Below are 24,064 nucleotides of genomic sequence, written 5' to 3'. Positions count from 1 at the left end.
TAGCTAAGCTAACTATGCTAAATGTTAGCATAGTTAGCTGATCTAGCATAAAACCTGATCTTGCTCCAAAAAGATCAGGAACACGTCGATCTTTTTGGAGCAAGAGCCTGGTACTTTCGTATCGACATCATTGTGTCGAAACGTCAGGGTGTCTCCTGAGCATTCTAGAGTCCATGGTTGAGAATCTCACAGTCTGCCCACCTCTGTTGGAGAAAAACTGGGCTATAAATTGACACTCAGGTCTTTTCTCTCTCATTTTGAAAATCTGACTTGATAATTTTTCTTGGCAGCATAGTAACAGCCACAGTCGTTCTGGTCTTCCACTGACTGCTGCTGAACACCGTCACCATCAAGCGCACTTATAGATGTGCTTATAGGTATAGATAGATGTGTGTTTTGGTCTGGGAGTGGGAATATTTCATTTATACTGTTAAAACCATTTTAAAACACTATGTGATTAATTTTGTGACTGACAGGGACCCCATTTTTTTCTATTTCCATAAGAAAATTTAAAACAAATTTTGTGGGTGGGCCCCATGTCGGTCAGGGGGCCACCAGGATAAGAAAATAACAGATAACTGTTATTAGGTGAATCATTTCTGAAAGCAACAAACACTAAAACTGTATTACCAATAACCATGAATACATAACACCTTCAAATTTGTTAAAAAGATGTTTATTCCCCCAAGATCAGTTTTACATATTAAACACCCAGAGCAACTTGACTGTCCAGTTATATTCAAAACTACAAAAGTAGAAAATCCAGTGCCAGAAAATCTGCTCTCTGCATTTCTCTGATGGTGTGTGAGTTGGTTCCACCATAGACCGATGCAAAATAAAACTGATTTCACAAGTTCAGGTGGATTTGCTGATTCTTCTCTTGATGATGGATTTTGCAAGAAAAACAACATGAACGAATCAATGAAATTTTGGCGAATTCAAAACACATCAAATCAAGTGAAAGTACTTCCTCATATTTTCCTTCCACCACAGAGTTTAATTACTCCTCCCCTTTCACCTTTAGCTTTGGAGACTTTCCAAGTTCTTGACAGAAATTCTGTTACACGGAATTGTTTTTGCCACACCTGCAAACCGCGACTCACTAACATTTTCAGAATTATATTCTGTACGAGTTCTGTACTATTTCAATTTGGCCAATCCTGCAAATACTCCAGTATCATACCACTCATAGTTCAAACCAATACCAGGATAAAGAGGCTCAGTGAACGTGGTCTGGACTTCAAAGATTTGCAGCATTTGATCAGAAGCTTGATAAAATCTCAAAATTCCTGCCTGGTAATCCAGGAACACGCCGATCTTTTTGGAGCAAGAGCCTGGTACTTTCGTATCGACATCATTGTGTCGAAACGTCAGGGTGTCTCCTGAGCATTCTAGAGTCCAAGACTTGTCGTTTCTCCCAAACTCTGACTCGTCCGAAGTTCGGTTGGCGTCTTTGTAAGCTACAGCCGCAGAGAGAGTGCGAGCGTGCCACTTCACCTCCCAGTAACACCGCTCTGTTAAAGCCTCTTTGCAAAGGACCTGTGGGAATTTTATGAATCTGTTTGGATGAGGAGAATAGGGGATGGGTGAAGGCCTCATTTCTTGGTTGTTGTCCATGAGGGTTAGCTTAGGGTAGTTTGACGTATCATCCAGTGTTAAGGGACGCCAATCTTCCAAGCAAAGAAGAATTAGTCACCACAGTAATAATTCTGACAATATTTGTGACCACATAAGAAAGATATTTGTAGTTTGATTTCTTACAACGCAAAAACTCCTCTCTGCTGTTGGGTGCAGGTGAAAGGGAGAAGTCAACGTAAGAGACTGTGAGAAGACACAACAGTCATTTTTAAGCGACACTGGAAGAAAGTAAATCTTATACACACAGAAACTCTACTTACCCGTAGTTGAGATCTTGGGCCATGTCTCCTCCAGCAAAATGTCTGCTTTGGCTTTCAGCTCAGTCACACAAGCAGTCACATCTGTGAAAGAACGTGGAGGACCGGCACCCGGTGCAAAGTCTTGAAATGCGACGGAAATGGGGTTAAGCTGAAAAATATAGAGAGAAAGTAATTAAAACTATCCAGGTAGAAACCAGCCTCTCACTCTAACTTTTGTCTCGTTCAGAGAGTCTGGATCCTCGGAGACTGAGAAATGATTCCTCGTTGGAGGCATGGATTCTGTTGTCCATGCCTGTTTCTGTCTTAAATTTGACCCATTTGCTAACGTTTGGCCGTGATGTATGTGATGTGCCAGTTCAACGCTGTGAAGCTTACCATCCTCCACTGTGAATTGAAACATACCGAGTCAAATAAGATGGCTGTTAATGTTAATTCAATATTTGGAAGAGTGGCCAACACGGACTTAAGGGGTTCCTTCACTTCCTCTAACATCATTGCCAAACTACAGGCAGACTACAATTCTAAAATACAGTGGAAAACTTCTTTTCTCTAGAAATTCTGCCAGAGAAATCCAGCACAATGGAAGAAAACCCAGACAGAGCAGTGAGAGGAAATTGGAATCAAACGAACAGAATTGTGTAGGACAGAAAGTTAAAACAGTTAAAACAATTGCTCTTTTACAACCTTAGGGAGGCAATAATATTATTTGAAAAAGTCCAACACTCATGATGAGTGTTCATTGTAATCACAGAGGTTTCATTTTATTCACTGGCACATCTTAAAGAAAAGCAATAGCATCTAAAACCATTTTGATTATCAATAGAAAAAAATGAATAAATCTTTGTTGCTGTAACAGTAACCAGACCCCAATTTCCGACCAGATGGTTCACTTTTCCACTTATATTTTTTTATGTGTATCTTGGTTAATATACAGTTAGGGCCAGAAATATTTGGACAGTAACACAATATTTGTGAGTTGGGCTCTGCATGCCACCGCATTGGATTTGAAATGAAACCTCTACAACAGAATTCAAGTGCAGATTGTAACGTTTAATTTAAAGGGTTGAACAAAAATATCTGATAGAAAATGTAGGAATTGTACAGATTTGTTTACAAACACTCCACATTTTAGGAGCTCAAAAGTAATTGGACATATAAACATAACCCAAACAAAAAAGTTTTTTCTCAATATTTTGTTGCGAATCCTTTGGAGGCAATCACTGCCTTAAGTCTGGAACCCATGGACATCACCAAACGCTGGGTTTCCTCCTTCTTAATGCTTTCCCAGGCCTTTACAGCCGCAGCCTTCAGGTCTTGCTTGTTAGTGGGTCTTTCCGTCTGAAGTCTGGATTTGAGCAAGTGAAATGCATGCTCAATTGGGTTAAGATCTGGTGATTGACTTGGCCATTGCAGAATATTCCACCTTTTTGCTCTCATGAACTCCTGGGTAGCTTTGGCTGTATGCTTGGGGTCATTATCCATCTGTACTGTGAAGCGCCGTCCGATCAACTTTGCAGCATTTGGCTGAATCTGGGCTGACAGTATATCCCGGTACACTTCAGAATTCATCCGGCTACTCTTGTCTGCTGTTATGTCATCAATAAACACAAGTGACCCAGTGCCATTGAAAGCCATGCATGCCCATGCCATCACGTTGCCTCCACCATGTTTTACAGAGGATATGGTGTGCCTTGGATCATGTGCCGTTCCCTTTCTTCTCCAAACTTTTTTCTTCCCATCATTCTGGTACAGGTTGATCTTTGTCTCATCTGTCCATAGAATACTTTTCCAGAACTGGGCTGGCTTCTTGAGGTGTTTTTGGGCAAATTTAACTCTGGCCTGTCTATTTTTGGAATTGATGAATGGTTTGCATCTACATGTGAACCCTTTGTATTTGCTTTCATGGAGTCTTCTCTTTACTGTTGACTTAGAGACAGATACATCTACTTCTCTGAGAGTGTTCTGGACCTCAGTTGATGTTGTGAACGGGTCCTTCTTCACCAAAGAAAGTATGCGGCGATCATCCACCAATGTTGTCTTCCGTGGACGCCCAGGCCTTTTGAGTTCCCAAGCTCACCAGTCAATTCCTTTTTCCTCAGAATGTACCAGACTGTTGATTTTGCTACTCCAAGCATGTCTGCTATCTCTCTGATGGATTTTTCCTTTTTTTCAGCCTCAGGATGTTCTGCTTCACGTCAATTGAGAGCTCCTTTGACCGCATGTTGTCTGGTCACAGCAACAGCTTCCAAATGCAAAACCACACACCTGGAAACAACCCAGACCTTTTAACTACTTACTTGATTACAGGTTAACGAGGGAAAGGCCTTTTGAGTTACTTGCAGCCTTTGGAGTCCATTGTCCAATTACTTTTGGTCCCTTGAAAAAGAGGAGGCTCTGCATTACAGAGCTATGATTCCTAAACCCTTTCTCCGATTTGGATGTGGAAACTCTCATATTGCAGCTGGGAGTGTGCACTTTCAGCCCATATTATATATAAATTGTATTTCTGAACATATTTTTGTCAACAGCTAAAATAACAAAACCTGTGTCACTGTCCAAATATTTCTGGCCCTAACTGTATGTCTTTAAAGTTGGAAGGCATCCTTGCCATCACCTTAATCTTTACCTTTCACTATATATTCTCCAAAACAAGTAGTCACTTGTCTTTTATGTGCCTTTGTTGTAGAGAAATTCCTTCTTTTCTGATTTGTCACCATTTAATTTGCACAAAATGATTAGGTGGCATTAGAAAATGGAAACATGGTAAAGTGTCATTAGGAAGTAACACACACAAAAAAGAAAAACAGGGAAGCATAAAGGAAGCCTAAATTCTTCCAAATGTTTTGACCTGCTAAACAGGTTGACGGAGCATTGTTGGTAAGCCGGCTTTATTCAAGTCAGAAGGAAAAAAGAACTTCAGCAAGTGCACACAAGTCCAAACGGCGTCTATACCTGTGTTAGGTGGACAACGTCATCGCTGCTTGAAAGCCGCAGCAGCTGACCTTCCTTCCCTCTCAGCTCGCCGAGCTCATTCTCCAGCCGCTGCTTCAGCTCCCCAGCCTGAGCGAGGGCGCTCTTCTCCTGGGCCTCAATCAGCTGCTCCAGCTTACTGCATCTGTTCTGCACAGACGAGATCAGCTCGGAGAAAGCCTTGGCACAGTCTGCCTTTGAGGTCTGGGCACTGCTCTGTGGGAACAAACGCAGCTGTTAATTAAAGCGTGGTTACATTTATAAAAGCTAGACTATATTCCCTTTAGGGAGATTCAATCAAACCTGTGGTTATTTTGTGTTCAAATTAAAATGACAATTAATTAAAAGATAAAAACAGGCTTTTGATGATTTTGCTTCGCTTTTGCCAGCGAATACTGCGTGCACCCAACGTTATGTTTTGGATTTGCTTTAATAAATGAGTTAAAGTTGCAATTCTTTTAAACTCAAATTGGCTGGCAGGTTGGATCATCTCTTAGTGATAACATTAGAGTCTATAAATTGTTGCGCTTCAGAAGAATTTTGAGTTTTTCAGCTCTCAACGTCTGGCTCCGACCTTGTAGGATTTCTCTCTGCTGCCATCAAGTGGCGGAAGGAAGACATTGTTACCCATAAGACTCGGATGGAGGTCTGGCACCATATCAGACAAACTAAATACTTAATTAAATTCCAGCTGAAAGGTTTCAGCAATACATCACTGAGTCACATCCGGGGGAGACGTGCTGTTCCTGCTTAAACCTTTGATCCTTACATTTCACAATAAAGATCAGTCTTTTGTCACAATTCTTTACTAGTACATTCAGTTTTACTGATTACATCTCTTGAAACAAACAAACAAAAAAGAAAGTCAATTTTAATTGTTTTGTTTTTTATTAGACTATACCTTAACATTTTTCTCAGCTTGTATGATCGTCTCCAGCTCTTCTTCTCTTTGCTGGACTTTCTCTTGCACTTGCTTTCGAACTTTCTCCAGCCGTTCCTGGAAGAAACCAGAAAGCTCCCATTGAGTATCTTTTTAATTGGACTGGGGAACTTTAATTACATCATTTGTTTTTACCTTTGTGGTCTCCTTTAACTCCAGAATAGACACAAACTTGTGACCTTTATGTTTGTCCATCGTGCACTTGGTGCAGATGAGCTGCTCGTCCGTCTGGCAGCAGAGATCCATCAACTTCCGATGCTCGGTGCACACCTTGTGCCCTATTGGCATCGTAGCTGAGATCAGTTCATGCTCTTGCAACACGGAGACAGTGTAGTGAGGCTCTACATGTTCATTGCAGTAAGATGCCAAGCACGTCAAGCAAGACTTGGTGGCTTTGTTTCCTCCGAGACTGCAAAAGTCACAGGCGACATCTGGCGGGGCGGCCACGGTCAGAGACGGAGGCGGTGGTTGGGGATATCTCATCTTAAACTTCTTCACAACCTGAAGAAGCAGGAAGGGAAGTCAGTTTGGACAGAAAATTTGATTCTTAAGGTACCCTAGGGACCTTATTTTGCATTGAATTGCTCTTTGTTTACCAGGCTGTGAGCTTGTCAGTTGCTCTTTATGGTATTTGGCCGGTAGAGTTAAGTTTCACTTCCCAGAGAAATTTTCCGTTTCCATTTGTCAAAATTCACTTACACAAGGACCACACGTCAATACTAATAACAGCAGAATGCCCAATAATAGTTTCTTCTCATATGTTTTTTTTACAGTCGTGGATATTTTAAAACAAAACTGAAGGTTCACTTACGTCTCTCAAGCTTCTTACAAAAGGTGTCTATGTCGCAACACAAGAAAAAAGCAATCTTACTGTACCTTTGTAAGATCTATTCAGAGCAGTGGAGTCCAAACGTTTTGTTAAATGTACATAAATTGTTAAGTCAAAAGTATCCAACAGATCCAAAACTAGAAAAAGGAAACAGTGTTTTTCACACTTTGCTGATTAAAAGACAGAAATCCAGTTTGGACCAGACTAAAAACATAGAGGAAAAATATTCTCAGTAACAAGAACACAATTCGGGTAACTGCGCCCCACTCTTTGGAAACCACTGGGTTAACCTAATGCAGATAACTAAATTACCACCTTAAATTCTCCCAGTTTGTTCATATCTGTTGAGTTTATAAATGCAGAACACCAGCTCCTCTTCGAGACTTTGCAGGCTAGTCCAGGTTTAGTCTGATTAGCTGTCACGCTAGCACTCCTCCTCACCTCAGCCAGCATGTTGTTTCTCTTCAGGACAGGCCTGGGATGGAAGGTCTCCCTGCACTGGGGGCAGCTGTATTCCTCCCTCTCACCCTGCCTGTCCCAGCTGCTCTCGATGCAGCTTCGGCAGTAACTGTGTCCGCAGTGGATGGTGACGGGCTCATTCAGCAGATCCAGGCAAACTGAGCAGCAGAACTGCTCATGGTCCAGATTGACTACGTACTGGTTGTCCTGCAGATCTTCCTCCTTACTGGTCATTTAGCTAAAAATGATAGCAACACAAAAGGAACGAATCAGAGCGGTTTTTGAGGTTTGAGGTTTTGAATTGCTGGAGAAATAAATGAGAGAGATTTCAATGTCCAAACTGCAATAACCATCTACTGCTTGTGCTGATAAAGTGTGGTGGGCTGATGGAGGCATTGCAAGTGTAATCAGTCTAAGATAATGTTGATCATAAACGACTTCTGGGGAGATACATAGAACAAATACAGCATTCATAAAATTGAGAGAGTAAAATATATTCTGATAAGGTATACTTCTAATTTTCTGATTCTGCAAGATCAAACAGATTCTGAAATGCTTTTTTTTTTTTTAATCTATGAACTACTTGCTGATTCACAGTTATGAAATCTAAATTCTGACAAATTGATTGAAAGCATTCCAACTAGACACATGTTTTGGTCTGAATGTGCTCAAAGAAAATGTTATTTTTTTTTAGCACAAGTTCTTCAACAAAATTCAAACGGCATAGAAGAAAATGTCTAAGACATCGCTAGAAAACGTGGAGTTCTTAAATGATGGGAATGAAGCAAAGTTCCTGATAGCCATTCTTTGACCAGAAGTTTATTTCCCAGGAAATTTGTGCATCTTTATGCAAAACAACAACCATTGTCCATGGTAGATTTTACAGCCTTCTAACTTTACTCAGAGCTAGTAAAACAACAGAATCAGAATTTTAATGTTTATTGTGATTGAACCGGGCATTATGATCTATATATTTAAACTGCAAAACAAAAAGAGAAACAAAACAAATTAGGACAAATACCTGTATACCTGTATAGTACTTAGTACTAGTTTATTTAGTATTTAGTACTAGTACTCTAGTACTGAGTTTTAGTACTCTGAGTACTAAAACTATGATGTTTCCACCAATTTCAGCATCATTCTCTGGTTCTACAGCTGTGTTATGCAGTGGCTTTGGTTCGAGCAGCACAACCAGGAACTGCAGTTTGTATTTTTGGATGGTATTTTGCATTGAATTGCTCTTCGTTTACCAGGCTGTGAGCTTGTCAGTTGCTCTTTATGGTATTTGGCCGGTAGAATTAAGTTTCACTTTCCAGGAAAATTTTCCGTTTCCATTTGTCAAAATTCACTTACACAAGGACCACATGTCAATACTAATAACAGCAGAATGCTCAATAATAGTTTCTTCTAGTATGTTTCTTTTTACAGGCGTGCATATTTTAAAACAAAACTGAAAGTTCACTTACGTCTCTCAAGCTTCTTACAAAAGGTATCTATGTCGCAACACAAGAAAAAGCAATCTTACTGTACCTTTCTGATTTTTGAATGCTGTAAACGTCAGCAGCCACTTTTGTCAGTGAATAAATAATTAAAGACTATCAGTCATTATCAGTCAAAAAGCACCATTAAGATCGATTGCAGTCTCCTCCGCAGGACCGTAGAAAACTATCAGTGTTGCCAAAATGAACAGCAACACTGGACGGGTTTCCACCCAATGGGTGGAGATTCTAATACACATAGTACATTAAAACTGTGTTGGAACACGTATTCAGAAGCACGTATTCAAACATGCCCTTGAACACGTTTGGCTGTAAAAAAGTGTTCAGAGGCTATTTTTGAAATAGTTACTGTGTGACAGAAGAGTACAAAACTTTTAATAAGCTTTGTTATTGCACTAATTATTTTTGAACTGTCCAGAAAATGAACATCCACGTGTCCTGACACGTGGGCGGTTGTGTTACTAATTATGTTGCCTATTGCGTCGTCAACCTTTGATCCAAAGCTCCCGGGAAGATTAAGAAAGATGAATGTGTCATTTCCATCATATTACTTAAAATACATATATATGATTTTTCAGAGTTAAACTGAAAGGGAAAAAAAACTATAAAAAGCAAACAAATGGAATAAAAATGAAAATCAACAAGACAAAACAGAACAGTGTCAGCTTACTGGAGAACCGATAAAAGAGGACGAAATATGTGCACATCAGTCCATAGAGCGTAATCAAGCATACTTTAAAAATATTTGGAGACCGTTTTTGAAATGATTGTGCACCACTGGTCTAACCAGTGTAAAGAAATCTATAAAAAGAATGTTTCTCATACTTGAAACAAACAATGGAAAGTTACAGGTGATTAGAGTTATCTGTTATACAACTGATTAGGGTGATGTGAGTTATATGTTTATATTGTTTGTTCTCCCTTCCCCCATAATCCCTTTTGACAAAAGTGACTTAGGTCATTAATGTAGGAAGGCGACAATATGCAACTGTCGTGATATTTATTTCCACCAATTACGTTGAAGTATTGGAAAGCCAGCTCACGTTCAATTTAAGTAAAAGAAATATCAAACTCCCTTTTTCAGGAAAATAACACCCCACTTTTGAAGTAAATAAGCTTAAAAATCATTAGCAGTCAAAAAGTACCTTTAAGACTGATTGTAGTTAAACAGTGAAGCAGGCGGATGGCATGCTTTTATTTTGTAGAAACTTTATTCAAATGGTATGTACTGTATGTTATTTCATCAATCAACAAACAGAATAAATGTGCAAAACACCAAGTCAAAATCTTTTACATTATGTATAGTTACAATCATTTTACACAACAAAATGTAATATGCAAAACAGAGAGTGATTGACACATGTTCTTATATCATGACAACTTTTGCAATGCTTTTATTACTACTAGTGGTTTAAGTCAAACAATGACATCAACAGACATTTTTGTGTCTCTTGAAATACATAAATTTAGTGCTTCCTCAAGTTTTTTGTTTCTCATAAAGTCTCACCATAAAGTTTTGGTTGAGATAAAAATGTGCTTTCAGTAACAATCTTATTGGAGAAACAAAGCAAGAACAGCTTGAATTACGAATAAATAAGAGAACCCACACCAAGTGTCATTTTTACAAAGAAATTAAATAACGTGCAAATCTTCGAACAAGGTAACAGTGACGACAAACCCTGTCCGTCTTTAAAAGAATGTCCTGTTGAAACAAATAATACTATCACCAAAAGTGCATCAAAAATTAGAATGAAAAGAGTATTTAGAAAAAGCAGCTGTAGGATTTGTAAAGTACCTTAAAAAAAACAGAGGATGCCCCTAGTGCCTCGCCAATACAGGCTAAGAGTAGAAATTCCTATAAAAAGTAGTTTGTTTGGCGCAGCAGCACAAACCAGGAATTTGTGCAGCGTTTGTTCTAAAAATATAGTGCTATCTCTCATCATCACTGGTTCCACAAGATGCTATGTAGCTCACATGAAACATTCCTTTGCTGTTCTGTGTCTAACATGATCATTTCTGCAGACCTGCCAGCTACACATTGTTGCTGTAATTTCCATACAAGGCACTCAAAATGCCTCAACAGGGCAAAAAACTGATTGTTTAAGATAAATGCAAAGAATAAAACCATTACTCAAAACTTCAATCTTTACGATTGCCAATGCCAAATGTTAGGTTGTTTTACCACCTTATAGTCCAGTACACTGGGTACAATTGCACAAAGAGTTATGTTTTCAGCTGGTGCAGTTTGCTGATCTGATCTGTGTCAAATGACCTAAATGTTTTGAAGAACCTTGCCTGTGGTGGCGTTACACCAAGAGCCACTGAAAGAAAGGGCACAAAAACTTTAGAAGAAAACCATTGCACCTACATTCTTCACAAAATGTAAACCAAAATGGAGTGGCATCAGATTTTAGTGGTTGTAGGATTTCTTTTATTTCTGGTGGAAGACCATGAGCCATTTCTCCTTGTACTTGCTAATTTGTTTTTGTTCTACTGACCCAGAATGCCCTGCACTATAATTTGCTTCCTGCTTTTGGAGCAATCTCTGGTCTGTTTGCATCCAAAACCATGCCAGAGTTCAATTTAAGCAAACTAAAACCTGCATTTTTAGGCGGACCAGAGTTTTTGGTTTGAGTTCAATTGTGCATTCACGGCTCCCCAAACAGACCAGATTTTCTAGACAAACTATAGTCGGATTAAAGTGGACTCAACAAGAGCTGGTTTGAACGCATCTTTAATTTTGTGGAAGCATCCTAAATTTACTTCTTTCCTTTATAACAGCATCAAAAGTCTTCTCGATTGCCTCCATCGGAGTTTTTGCTTCCTTAGATGCTTCCTGACCAATACCAACACCTCGTACTCCTCCTGCGGCAGCTGCGGTTACTGTGGCCACGCCTGCCACCACTCCAGTGGCCACGACTGCCACCTCACTTCCCGCTACAACCGCTGCAGGTGCCATCGTTGTTAGGGTTTTCACGCGCTTCACGATTTCGGTGGGATTTTTCACAACTTTCATTACAACTTCCAATAGCGCTGCCACTCCAAAAAACGCCCCCAACAAAGCACCGGTGGCAGTACCCGCTAACTGGATCAGAAATTCATCAGACACGAAAGTTTTAGCTTTCTCCCTGACCTCCTGTGGGGGTAAGTACACCTCCATCTTTCTAATCTCATTTTCTTGCTTCTGGATCCTTTCTTCTACATGCTGCAGAACGTCATTGGTGTAGTAGGATCCGTTTTTTTCCACCATCATCTTGTCTACTGTTTGAAGGAATGCCTCTAACTGGACCTGGTTGTTCCTGTAATCATCTTGCCCGTCCACTCCAGTGTTTATTATCAAAGACATGGCACCGACCTCCGCACTTCTTCACCAGATTACTCAGATTCTGATTCTTACTGACAAACTCCTCGATTTTCATCCCTTTTTGGAGCTGCTCGCCGTGAGTGAACACGATCACAGCGTATTTCAGAGCATCCTCTGAGAAAAGATCGCATATCTTAGTGATAACCTGCTGCTCTTGCTTTGTGAATCTGTCAACTCTAAGTAAAATGAGAAAGACGTGCGGTCCAGGTGCGCACTCCGTGAGGCAACGCATTATCTCCGGCTTCAACTCCTCTTCCGATTTGTCGGTGTCGAAGAAACCAGGCGTGTCGATCAAAGTGAGGCGCCTCCCATTAACTGCTCTGGTCTCTGATTCACATCTTCCTGTTCCTGCATTCGGAGAATGGTAAGAAGTAAAAACTTCCTCCCCCAGAATGGTGTTAGCCAGGTGGCTTTTCCCAGCTCCAGTTTTCCCCAGCAGAACCATCCTTGTTGGACTGGAGTCTGAAAAGATTCAGATTGAAAAGAATACCGAATTAAATGTCGGAAATTTTAGTAATATTAATTTTTCCGTTGGATTTTTTAAATAAATTATTTTATCATATTTTCACAGAAGGGAGAAAACAACAGCACAACTTCATTTCAATCTTACAGGTTTCCTATTGTCTATACTGACCCTGATGTCGATCAATTCCAGTACATCGGTTGTACTTCATATCTTCTTGGACAGATTTGAAGTCCTGTGTAGGCAATATTTTCAAGTTTAATACAAGTCCAAACATCCACCACTTCAATACAGATAAATACTGAATTTACTAATGGGTTCAATTGCATTTACACACCCAAATCTATTGACATCATATTTTTATTACAAAGGTTACAAAAACTGTTGCCCCATCTTTTTCAGAAAAAATATCCATTGGTTCTTTCAGGAGGACTGTCTGCAATGTTTAGACGTACATGTATGGTAATTGTTTTTTTTTACTATTTTATTAATTAATTTGTTATATCAGACACTGATGTTGGACTGCAAGGTGAGCAGTATTTCAGTGTGAATAAACCAAAAAAATCTACAAACAGGCATGAATAATTTGGAGTTATGTTCCACAAAAAAAAAAAAGTCTGTGAATAGGTAAATTGTGAATAGGAACTGCGGATAGATGGGGTTTCACTGTGGTTAGGACTCAAAGAATGTGGCTGTCAAGAAACATAAAATGCTAAAATATTACTTTACATAGTTCAGCTTAATATGTCCACTTTTTAACAGTTAAAAAGCCCCTTTGTTGTGAATCATTTAAGGGAAAAACATGTTTATTGTACTTTACCTCCACATCCTCTTGGTCTGGTAGAACAAGGAGAACTTGAACTGGTGCGCTGGTCGTTCTCTCCTGTTCAAATTTTGAGATCTCCTCCAGTAAAACCCTGGCTACCAGAGTGACTGGAAATTTTAGGGCAGAGCCAGCCCCAAGAGCAGGAAGGGCTACAGATCCAAACCCTTTGCTCTCACAGGAAGTCAGAATTTGGTTGATGCCCAATCGGAGAACCTGTAGAAATTTGTATTAGAAACAAGCTGAACATTATTTTTAAACGATCCGGACAAACTAATTGTGGTAAAAATGCTCAGCTATCTCACCTGAACTGCGGTTCCATTGTCTTCTGCATCCCACCGAATCAGGTTGAGGAAGAACACTGCACCAAAAGGAGGTCCAGTCAAATCTTCCTCTAGTATGAAGTCACCAGGCCCCATTTCACTTTTTGACTTTCGTTTAACACTTTGAGTCACTTGTGAACCAATTGCTTTACTGAGAATGTTTCCAACACAAGTAGACAGAGGATTGTTGAAGACCATTGGAGATACCACTGCATCTGTCTAAAAACAGTTCAAGACCAAAGGTTATCAACTTGCTTATGCTGACAGGCAAAATAGTTACATATTAACAGTGGCATACACTGCAATAATCAATCCACTTTAGAGAAAATAAACTTAAAATTAAGGAATTCTCACCTTCTGGCTTTCAATGGTCCCCTGAACAATCTCAACCAGGACAAGACCTTTGGGAGCTCCAGCCTTGACTATGTTTTGTCCAGCAGACTCAAACTCCCTTCCAAGTGAATCTTTGTGTTCTGTAGGGTGAGCAGCACTTTGTCCCAGAAGATGCCTATCACATGCTTCCTGCATGGCCCTCACCACCTCTCCTCTGTCATCTATCAGTGTGAAATTGTCTTAAGACTCTTTCCACCGTGGCTACAGAACTCCTTGACAGCACACACAATGGCGTCGGAGCAAACTGTGACGGGAATGCCAAACACTCCTGAGCCGATACACGGCATGGCGATGGACTTGAATTTCATCAATTCTGCCAAATTCAGAGCACGCCGAATAGTTCTTTCCAGTAACATCCTCTCCTCACCAGCTGCTTTTCCAGCCAGAGGTCCAACAGCATGCAGCAGTCTTTTGCAAGGTAAATTACCCCCAATGGTCACTACAACTTCACCTGTAGGGATTTGTCCTTTACGTTTCCTTAAAGACTCAATCTCAAACTGTACGTCAGGACCCCCAGCCTCACTCAAAGCAGCAGCAATGCCTTCACAATGATTGAGATCCGCATTGGAAGAGTTCACCAGGGCATCAGCCCCAAACTTGGTGATGTCTCCCTGATACACCATCAATTGAAGATCATCAATAAGGTTGTAAGTGGCTACTGAAGTTTTTTCAGCCACATGCAAAGCTCCCAAACTCTCACTTAAACATGGCTTACCCTCTGTATCTAACATCTCTGATTTCACCAGAGCACTTTCCACAACTGCTGTCCTCACTCTGCTGACTTCATCTTTGTAGTGCTGTGCTGCAACCTGATGCAGATCTTTATGAGAGTAGTCTGGAGTACCATGACACTGTTGGTCTTCCTCTCCTTCCCAGTAACTAACTTCACCCACAGCGTCAGTTTGAGATAATCGCCTTACTAAAGTCCCTTCCTCCTTTTGGTAATGCTCATTAGGGTAAAAACCAGAGGTGAGCAGTTCCTCAGCATCAGGCGAGTCCTTCAGCGCAAGAGGATTGTGTTCTTCTGGTTGTTCTTCAACTTCTTTACCACTCAGTGGGGCAGTTATCTCAGGAATGGACTCCTGGTTCTGATAAAAGCACAACAATAACAGCGTTTACAAATATATATATCAGGGCAACATGTTAAAATCTTAGCAGGTTCCTCATTTTCTGACTTTGCTTTCAATGAGAGTAGTTATATTTCAAACTGTAACAGAGGTATAACATTCTATGTATCTGAGAAGTTTCTTCTTTGTCAACATCTTCCTTTTGCCTTCTCTATATATCACTTTTCTATCGACATACTGCAGAAGACAGCAACAATACAGCAAACCTCTAATACAGGCTTTTACAGCATTACTCAACAAGTTGGGTAATTATGAACAATCAATCAATTAAGTTGATTGATTGATTGATTGTATAGTGCATTTCAGCAACAAGGCATTTCAAAGTGCTTTACATCATAACAACACAAAAACATCATTTTTGTCAAATCATCAATGCAAAGATGCTGAAGGCTGTTTTTCCATGTTTGGTTCTGGTTCTAGGGATGCAGAGTCAGAACCTATCAACCTAACAAACTTCAGTGATTTACAAATTAGCAGTATTTTAAAGTCTATTCGCTCGTCTAAATACATCAGAACTGGGGTGATGTACACCATCTTCTGATTTTAGTGAGACTGTGAGGAGCAGCAGTGTTTTGGATCAGCAGCAGGTCTTTTATTTATTTATTTATTTTAGACCAACCTCTGTAGACACAGCAATCAGTGTGACTAGAGATGAAAGTTTATTAGTTTAGGATTTTTCTACAGTAAATGTCAAAGATCACTTTTTTATGTAACCTTTTCCAGGTTGTCATGGTCACGTGTAAGCTAGGTATTTGTTTGAATTTAAAATCATTATTTTGCCTACTTGTTTTTCCTTTGAGCAATTTACCTAGATGTTTTTCTGTAAAGAGAACTTCTTTATGAATGGCACTAAAGAAATAAACCTGCCTTGCTTTAGCTTAGCCATCTGTCATGCTCAAAGATCAAGAGTTTTAACTCTTCAGATATTACTGTACCAGTGCTAAATACGATGCAATATGAGCAAAAGAAGTGCTCATATAGCATATGAACAGCCTGTATCTTTCAAAATCGCTGATACTTTTCAACACTATCTGAAGGAAAAACATGAAGAATTGAGTTGTGGATCAGATTTAGCAGATAATAAAACATCCCTGAACAGGAAACCCAGAAGGAAATGTGCTGACCTCTGCAGCGGTGGTGTCATGTGACGAGCTGGGAGGTGGCAGGTCACTCCTGACACTGAACACCAGACGACCATCAGTGAGCTCAACGACATGCTTAGATCTCTTCAACACTTCCTGTTGATCTGTGGCACAAAGCATAACAGGGGCTACCATATGAATATATATGCACATATACACAATATAATATATAAGAATTTGGCTTTTACTGTCAATCTTGGACCAGCTCAAACATCTGTTCAAATAATCAAGATAGTTTTATGGAAATAACCATGCAACGAGAACAGGGCACCAGCACTGAGTTTAATGTGAAAATCTGGAAGCTAAGATTGTAACCAGACTCCACAGGCAACAACTAATATTTGTCTATGCAAACAAGGAGTTGTTGACATCTAACTGGCAGATTTTACAGCCCAATATCTTCACCGGAGCTCCACCTATAAAAATTCCTGAACTCTCCTTTGAGGCTAATGACTGGAAAGCGAAACCGAGATCACTTCTGTGATTGAGTTATACTGCGGTGATTCCCCACCTTTGTTACAGTGCACCACTTGACCACACACCAGTTGATTTTACTTTATCTTCTTGTAGTTATTAAAAAGCTTAGAAGCTGGACTAACTGAGCTAGGAATATATGTTGTCAAATATTTCAAGCCGCAGAGAGTTTTAGGACACTGGATTCCGTGTACATTTATTTCAAACCATCACAGTGTCATATAGAGCCCGCTTTAGTGGTAACCTAAGCCAAATTATGCTACATTTTTACTGAACATTTTCAAAAGTGTACCAAATAACATGCAAATACGATTCAGATGGGATATTTTAAGATTTGCTTGAGATTATGATCTGGCTTCTAATCTCTAGTTTTGAGTCAAGTCAGGTTATTTAATGATTTTTTGTTTTTGTTGTTTTCCAGTGCATTGCTCCTCGCCCCTCTGCCAGCTTCCCAGCTGCTCTTCATGGCTTTTTGGTAGCTCGAGTTAAGTTTCACTTTCCACAGAAATTTCCCGTTTCAATTTGTCAACATTGATGTTCCTCCAGGCTGTGTCATCCCAATTATTAACAACAACAACAACAGTAACACTAACAGTAACAATAACAGTTTCAAAACTTTTATGGTGTTTTGAAAGACATCTTAAAGCAACATAAACATAAACTCTTTCTGCACCTTTCTGGTGTTTGAACGCCACGCTGTAGACGTCGTCAGCCGCCGTGGTCAACGGACCGCAGTCTCCTCCGCCGGACCGTCTGTGGACGCGGAAGTAGCTCTCGGTTTCTTCCTGTCCTTTTCCACTAGAAGCTCCCGGCACTGGAAATAAACGGGGTACGGGTAGTTGTCCCCCATTTCCGTCGCTTCTCGCCCGGACGCCAAACGTGAACGTTCTGCACTTCTTCGAGACGCGACGAGGCGTTTTTTAATGTAGTTCGGAGCGGCGCCCCCTGGCGTCAACAACTGAAAACAACAATCCGCATTTTTTTTTCCTTCTTTGTTTTCTAAGCCTTAATCCAGAAGTCAAGTAACGTTTGGTCATTTCCGCCATCAAACTATGTTGTATATTATCTTAAGTTAAAAATAGTTGTTCCTAAAAGTTGGGGTTATGGATGCAGAAGTCTGGATTCTTCTAAAATGAACCCAAATGCTAAAAATAAATAAATAAAAAAATGAAATGTGTATTTCACACAGAGCACAGATTTGTGTAAAAAATGCTTGTTTGCTCAGAGTTGGGGGTCCTGATGAACCGCTTATATTATTTGTGGGCGAATAATTTGGACTAACTATAAAAAGGGACAAACCTAAGCTTGGAATTTTGAAAAACTAAAAGAAAATCGCTCAGTTCAGAAAAAGAAACTCATTATACAGATCAACTACAGAAAGTGAAATATTCCAAGCCTCTTTGTATTGTTATTTAAACAATAATTGCATACATGTAGTGAAAACCCATAATTGAGTCTCTCAGAAAATGTAAATGCTTCATATCATCGACAAAGCTGGATGTTTCATATGCACTGTATTCTTGCTTCGTACTCCTTCTAAATGAATTACTGCGGTCGTGTGGCGTGTCATGGCAGCGTACCAAAACCACCCAGGTTGTTTTCATAGCAACCATAAGGTAATCTGCATAATGGGTCGGCTGACTCACCTTCCTCTTGACAATCAGGTCAGGCCAGTTTGCTGCCCTTTAGAGCACAATAACACCAGGTCATTTAGTCATTGAGCAGTTCTTATATTTTTAGCAGTGACCTGTTGGACAATAAAAATCTGAATTTCCATAAACCCCCCCCAGCAGAATGTTCTGCATTAACTGGACTTCAGAAAACAGTCGACCAACACCAAGTCACTGCCGACTGAAGAATTCACTTTGGATATTAATCAATGCTGATCCGTGTCTCTCTACTCTTGAAGATTCTGGACAGTGAGTTTAAAGTAAAACGTCAACTATGCTGTCTTTTCAGAAAAGGTCTTTGGACCACAGAGCAACGATCCAGTTTCTTTTCTCCTCGGCCCAGCTAACGCACCGATTGTCCTTGTGTAGGATTCCCCTGAGTATGAGTTTTTGATGCACTGATGAATTTCCATTGTAAATGTACGCCAACCTTTGTACATTTAGTTGAAAAAAAAAACATTTCGCAATTGTAGTGTTTCCATCAAGTAAACACAAAATCACACGTGGTTAAGTTAATTCACTCGATAGGTTATTAAAGAACATGTCCGGCTATTTCCCTCCAACCACTCCCCGACGTCGTCTTTGTGGTTTGCGCCACATCCAATAATTGATCATATGACTTCCATTGCAGTTTTGCGAGGTTGAACCAACTTTGATCCAAGGAAAAAAAAACGTCTTATTCCTGCACCAAAACGCTTCGATCAACAAAATTTGTCTTATCAAAATTTGGACTTGCACTCAACTTTCTATAAATATGCATCTTCAGCGATAGGTTTTTATGGCCAACCCTCCATGTGACTGACTTCTGGACATTTGTCCAGTCTTCCACTCGATTGTGCAGCCTGCTGAACTACCTTGACCATTTTGTGTTGCAAAAAACTTTGCAGGAAATCAGTGAAGACGTTCATATTGAGGTGTTCATATTGAGATTTGCTTGGAAAAGAAACACCTATTTTCAGTGAAAAAACTGCTGAAGTAGCTAAAAGTAAGCTGCAAAACATTGTCGGTTGTCATGATGTAATGGGATTTTCTAGCAAATTTCAAGTAAAGAATACAATAAATAAAAACAGGGAGTAGTTGGTTTTTAAGTTACTTGAACTTTATTCAGACGTATCATTTTAGTTGTTTTGTACGTTCAAAAAACAAAACAAAAAGAAAATAGCTGCTCAGCTATGCGTCAGCATGAAAACTTCCTCAGTTTTGCTTGAACATCGTCCTTCAGCCCAAGGCCAGGATAGAGAGGTTTAGAACATGGTCTCTCTGTGGAGCAGCACCATCTCTTTGGAGATGCTGTAAAGCCAGGGTACCTGCCCTGTAATCCAGGTACACACCGACCCAGGAGGTCAGAGGACCCGACACGACTTTCTTCTCAGAACAGTCGGAAAACGTAGGTATTCTTGGAGCACTCCAAGCTCCATGACTTGTCATTGTATCCGAACTCTGAGTCGGACGATGATCTTCTGATGTCTTTGTATGCCGCAGCTACTGCGCAAAAGGAACCTTCCCAGGTGACCTCCCAGTAGCAGCGCTCTGACAGAGCCTCGCAGCACAGCACCTGCTTCACACTCTCAAACATGTTTGAGCGACTGACATAGTAGGGGACGTAGTGGGACACACTGACGTCGTGCGGTTGCTCTTGGGAGATGGATAAACTCCTGTGGGCGGTTTGGATGTCGAGGGTGAGGTCACAGCCATCTGCAAAAACCCCAAAATGAGCACTAGCCCTCATCAGATAGCAGGCATTTCATTTAAAGTCTTATTAGAAAGTAGGAGGATTAAACACTTTGCTTACAGAGTAAGAACTGCTCTCTGGTTTTTGGCAGAAGTGGCGCACCACGTTAACAGCGGACACTGCCAACAGAAAGAAAATGCTCAATCCCACACAGTCCAAAGGAAAACAGTACAACATATAAGTCAAAATTTGTATGCAACAGTGAAGTACCAGTGGCAGAAAAGTTGGACCAGGAGTCCTCCAGGATACCCTCTACTTTATTCTTCAGGTCATCTAAAAAGCGAGATGCAGCTGCCATTGACTCACGAGGGCGAACAACAGCACCGGGCGGCAGGTCTGGAGATTCACAGGAAGTGGAGAGAGCTGGGAAAGTCTGGAGGAAGGAGATCAGATGATCCATTCAAAAGAAGCTCAACCAGGACATCAGATGTTACCAAGTGCAATTTCTGAATTACTAGAGCTTCTGCAGTTAACAGTGTGAACTTTGGCCGACACTTTGAACCTTAATGCCTTGTTTTCCTCTAAAAATGATTATTTTAATCATTACTCAGAATAAAATCTGATTATAAATGCATTTTGTTCCATGCAGATTTTTATGTAGATGAAAAAGTTCAAGCTCGTACGCTACTTTGCGTTGGGCAGCCGCATTAAAACACATTTCTGACATGTTAAATCATCGGCAGAAAATTTACTAAGGGCTTCCGATGTTTTTAACGCGACACTTTACACAATTCAAACTTGAGGTACCTGAATGAAATGAACGTGGTCGCTGGAGAGAGAGCTTGTAAAGGTCACCGTTCCGTTCCGCAGCTTGGTGATCTCCTCCTGTAGCTGGAGTTGCAGCTTCTCAGCCTCGGCGACCGCCAGTTTCTCTCTCGTGCTGATCATCCGTTTTGCCGAGACGCGTCTCATTTCGATGGGGAAATCAACGGGTTGATGATCTGGTCGACGCTGTCCACTGCAGTCCGGCCACAAGCCTGTTGAACTGAAGTTGTCGGCGCTCTTCTTTGAATTATAGATAGCGTCAACAACTTGGAAAGCCTAAATATGCTCTCATTCCACCCCTTCAAAACACAAGGCAAATTAGTGAAAACAACAAAGGTCAATGCACGGTTGAGCGCAAAATTATTCATACTGTTGACAAATTTAGAAGAAAGTTTTACCACGCTTCTTTTGACAATTTCACATTTCTGAGCAAGTCACTTCAGAATTGAGAGCAGGAAGTAAAAAAAAACTGATTAGATGAGGGAAATGATGGACGAGGATTTCTCATCTCAAAGACTTTGAGATCTTCACCCAAATTAAAAAGAAGAAATTGTCAAAACAGAAGTGGAAACAAGTAAACTGTTAGCACTGTAGCAATCTAACCTTTAGGAATGGCTAAAATATCTTACTTATGAAAGAATAGTGTTTTTTTTAACATTTCTTTTAATAAATAAAAGTGGCATTGTTTTTCTCAGAAACCGCTACTACTAAATGTAAAAGAGCAAACATTTTGATATGGACGACACGGCATATTTAGTTGATTTGTCAACTTGATTTGACTTAATTAATCATCAAGTGCATTCTTTTTTTTTTTTAAGCAGTGGCAATGACACCGTCAAAACTCACCACTGTAGCAGTAGTACAAAATTTTATGGGACCCTGATAAAATTTTACGTAAAGCCCCCAAAAGCTAGAAACAAATCTGCATTTTTGTTCTTAACGCCTTAAAAGTGAGAATAACCACTGCTGAAGATCGTATGGGAACAGAAATCTCATCAAACATACATTTTTTCATAAAGATTATGACAAGTTATGCCGTTATTTGTCACGCTTCTGGTGGAGGCAGGTCTCAAACATCACTGCAGGTCGATACGGTTACTACATAAAACTGAAATTGTCTTGATTTTCCTCCCCTACCTTGAAATCCTCCAGCGCTTTGCCCAACTCCTTCAGCTCATGCTCTCTATTCTGCAAACTCCTCTGGACACTGAGTTGATTCATATTCAGCAGCATCTTAAAAAACATCAAATAAAAAGAATAAATCAACTTTGAGTTAAGAACTATTGACCTTCGTTAAGACTTTTAACTTCTTTGCACCTCCCTACTTTGTGCCCTCTGCAGAGTTTCTGCTGCTACCTGCTCTGTGGCTCGTTCTGCTGAGGCCGGGACGGTGAAGTGTCCCCGGTGTTCATCTATTGTGCACAGATAGCAGATGCATCTCTTGTCAGAACGACAGTACACCTCCAGCAGCTTGTTGTGCTTCTTGCACAGCTTCTCCTTCAGCGGGACCGTGACGGACACCAGCTGGTGAGTCTTCAGCGCGGGAACTGTGTGGTGAGGCGCCAGGTGGAAACCGCAGTACGACGCCAGGCACGTCAGACAGGACATGGAGGCCTTGTGTCTTGTGGCCTCGCAGCAGAAATCACAAGCAACGTCATCTGGGCGCGCAGCGCTCACTCGGCAAGAGAGGGGTTTCCTCAGTGCAAGTCACCTTCAGCTTCCCCATGATCTGAATCAGATCGTCGGTTGAGAGATGGGACGAATTAAAAAAAAAAAAGAAGAAATTGAGAATGGCTTAAGTAACCAACTAGCAGATTTCCTTCTAAAAGCAGTCAAGTATGTTTGCTTTTAGATGACATAACTATCTTTTTAACCGACAGTACATGGATTCTTTATGGATTTTGCATTGCAAAGAATTAACCCTTCCCCAAAGACTTGTGATATGTCAGGGGTTCTCCCAGTATATTATAAGCCTGGCAGGCTGCCAGGCTTCACTTGCCCCCTCCAGTCGCATTTAAACAATTGGCCTTTCTGACCAAGTTAACCTAGAATTTGACTGCTGGACCTTTAGTCAAAGTGAACCAGTGTCTGGTAAAACACGCCGTGGGGAAGTTGCAAAAATGTAAAACTAAACAGGTTCACCTTGTTGGTGAGACTTATTTCAAGTAGATGGACTAATGTACAACTAGTTTCAGAATTTTACTTTAAAAGTAAAAAAAAAAAACTACTCATAAAAATCTGTTATCAACTGAGGTACATTTCTAAACTCAGCTGCATGGATTTCAAACGGCATTATTCTCCAAAAAAACGACAGTTTAACTGTGAACATGCCACCTCAGCCAGAGTGACGTTTTTCCTCAGTGCAGGTCGAGGCCGGAAGTCCTCCCTGCATTGCGGGCAGCTGTAAGGGCCCTCCGCCTCCTCGTCGCGCCGCCAGCAGGCTTCAATGCAGCGCCTGCAGTAGCTGTGACCGCAGGGGACGGTGACGGGCTCCCTGAACAGCTCCAAACACACCGAACAGCAGAACTGGCTCTGGTCCAAGTCGAGGTTCTCCGCCATCTCGAAAGAATCCGTCGTGCGTCGCTAACCGAGCAGCGCGCGCGGGCTTTCTTCGAGCATCCGGAAGCGGGAAGCCGCGAGAGCTTTCCTATTGGTGCTTCTCACCTGCTCGGAAATAATGTTTAAGTGTGTGGCAGGGATAACCAATAGGAAAGCATCTTGTATGATATTATTTTTTTCTTAACTCAGCTGAATTGTTTAATTGGACGAGTGCAGTTATGGGAAACCTCACGCCGCTTATTGTTTTAATGAACACTGATCTATAGAGTTTAATCATTTTGATTTGTAATTGTGTTCTGTAACTTGTCATTTTTTTTCTGTATGTGAGTCTTTTTATGATGCAAATCACTTTGAATTGTCTTGTTGCTGGATTGTGACATACAAATAAATTGATTGATTCAACATGAAACATTTTTTAAACTGTATTATTTACACACACACACATTTTCTGAATATATATATTCATTTTCAAATATAAAATAGACAGTTCTTGTGAGTTCAATAATGTTTCTGTCTGGGATGTAGACATTCTGGTGTTTCTGTCTTATGATTAAAAATTTGGCTTCAGTTCTTATGGTATAAAAAGACTGTACACCAAGGCAGACAGATTCAAAATAAAACCTCAGTTTATGGT

General features: G+C 40.5%; 1 protein-coding gene and 1 pseudogene across 1 annotated transcript; both read right to left on the bottom strand.

Annotated features, from left to right (window-relative positions):
- Positions 1-654: 654 nt before the first annotated feature.
- Positions 655-8,679, bottom strand: LOC129355634 (E3 ubiquitin/ISG15 ligase TRIM25-like). Its single transcript, XM_055025224.1, has 8 exons — positions 8,627-8,679; positions 7,079-7,334; positions 5,944-6,309; positions 5,770-5,865; positions 4,851-5,084; positions 1,899-2,046; positions 1,762-1,821; positions 655-1,670 (listed from the first exon to the last, which is right to left on the bottom strand). The coding sequence occupies exons 2-8, from the start codon at positions 7,328-7,330 to the stop codon at positions 1,141-1,143; spliced, it is 1,686 nt and encodes a 561-aa protein (XP_054881199.1). The 5' UTR covers positions 7,331-7,334; positions 8,627-8,679; the 3' UTR covers positions 655-1,140.
- A 1,117-nt stretch (positions 8,680-9,796) lies between these two features.
- Positions 9,797-17,596, bottom strand: LOC129355633 (uncharacterized; annotated as a pseudogene).
- Between the last annotated feature and the right edge of the window lie 6,468 nt (positions 17,597-24,064).

Source organism: Poeciliopsis prolifica, unplaced genomic scaffold, assembly GCF_027474105.1.
Source record: "Poeciliopsis prolifica strain line A6 unplaced genomic scaffold, Auburn_PproV2 SCAFFOLD139, whole genome shotgun sequence".
Taxonomy (NCBI): Eukaryota; Metazoa; Chordata; class Actinopteri; order Cyprinodontiformes; family Poeciliidae; genus Poeciliopsis; species Poeciliopsis prolifica.
This window is presented reverse-complemented; position numbering and strand designations above follow the sequence as displayed.

Coding starts and splice junctions, on each gene's coding strand:
- LOC129355634 (XM_055025224.1), bottom strand. CDS start 7,330: ATGACCAGTAAGGAGGAAGATCTGCAGGACAACCAGTACGTAGTCAAT. Junction 6,310..7,078: donor GAAACAACATGCTGGCTGAG/GTGAGGAGGAGT, acceptor CTGCTTCTTCAG/GTTGTGAAGAAGTTTAAGAT. Junction 2,047..4,850: donor ACGTTGTCCACCTAACACAG/GTATAGACGCCG, acceptor TATATTTTTCAG/CTTAACCCCATTTCCGTCGC.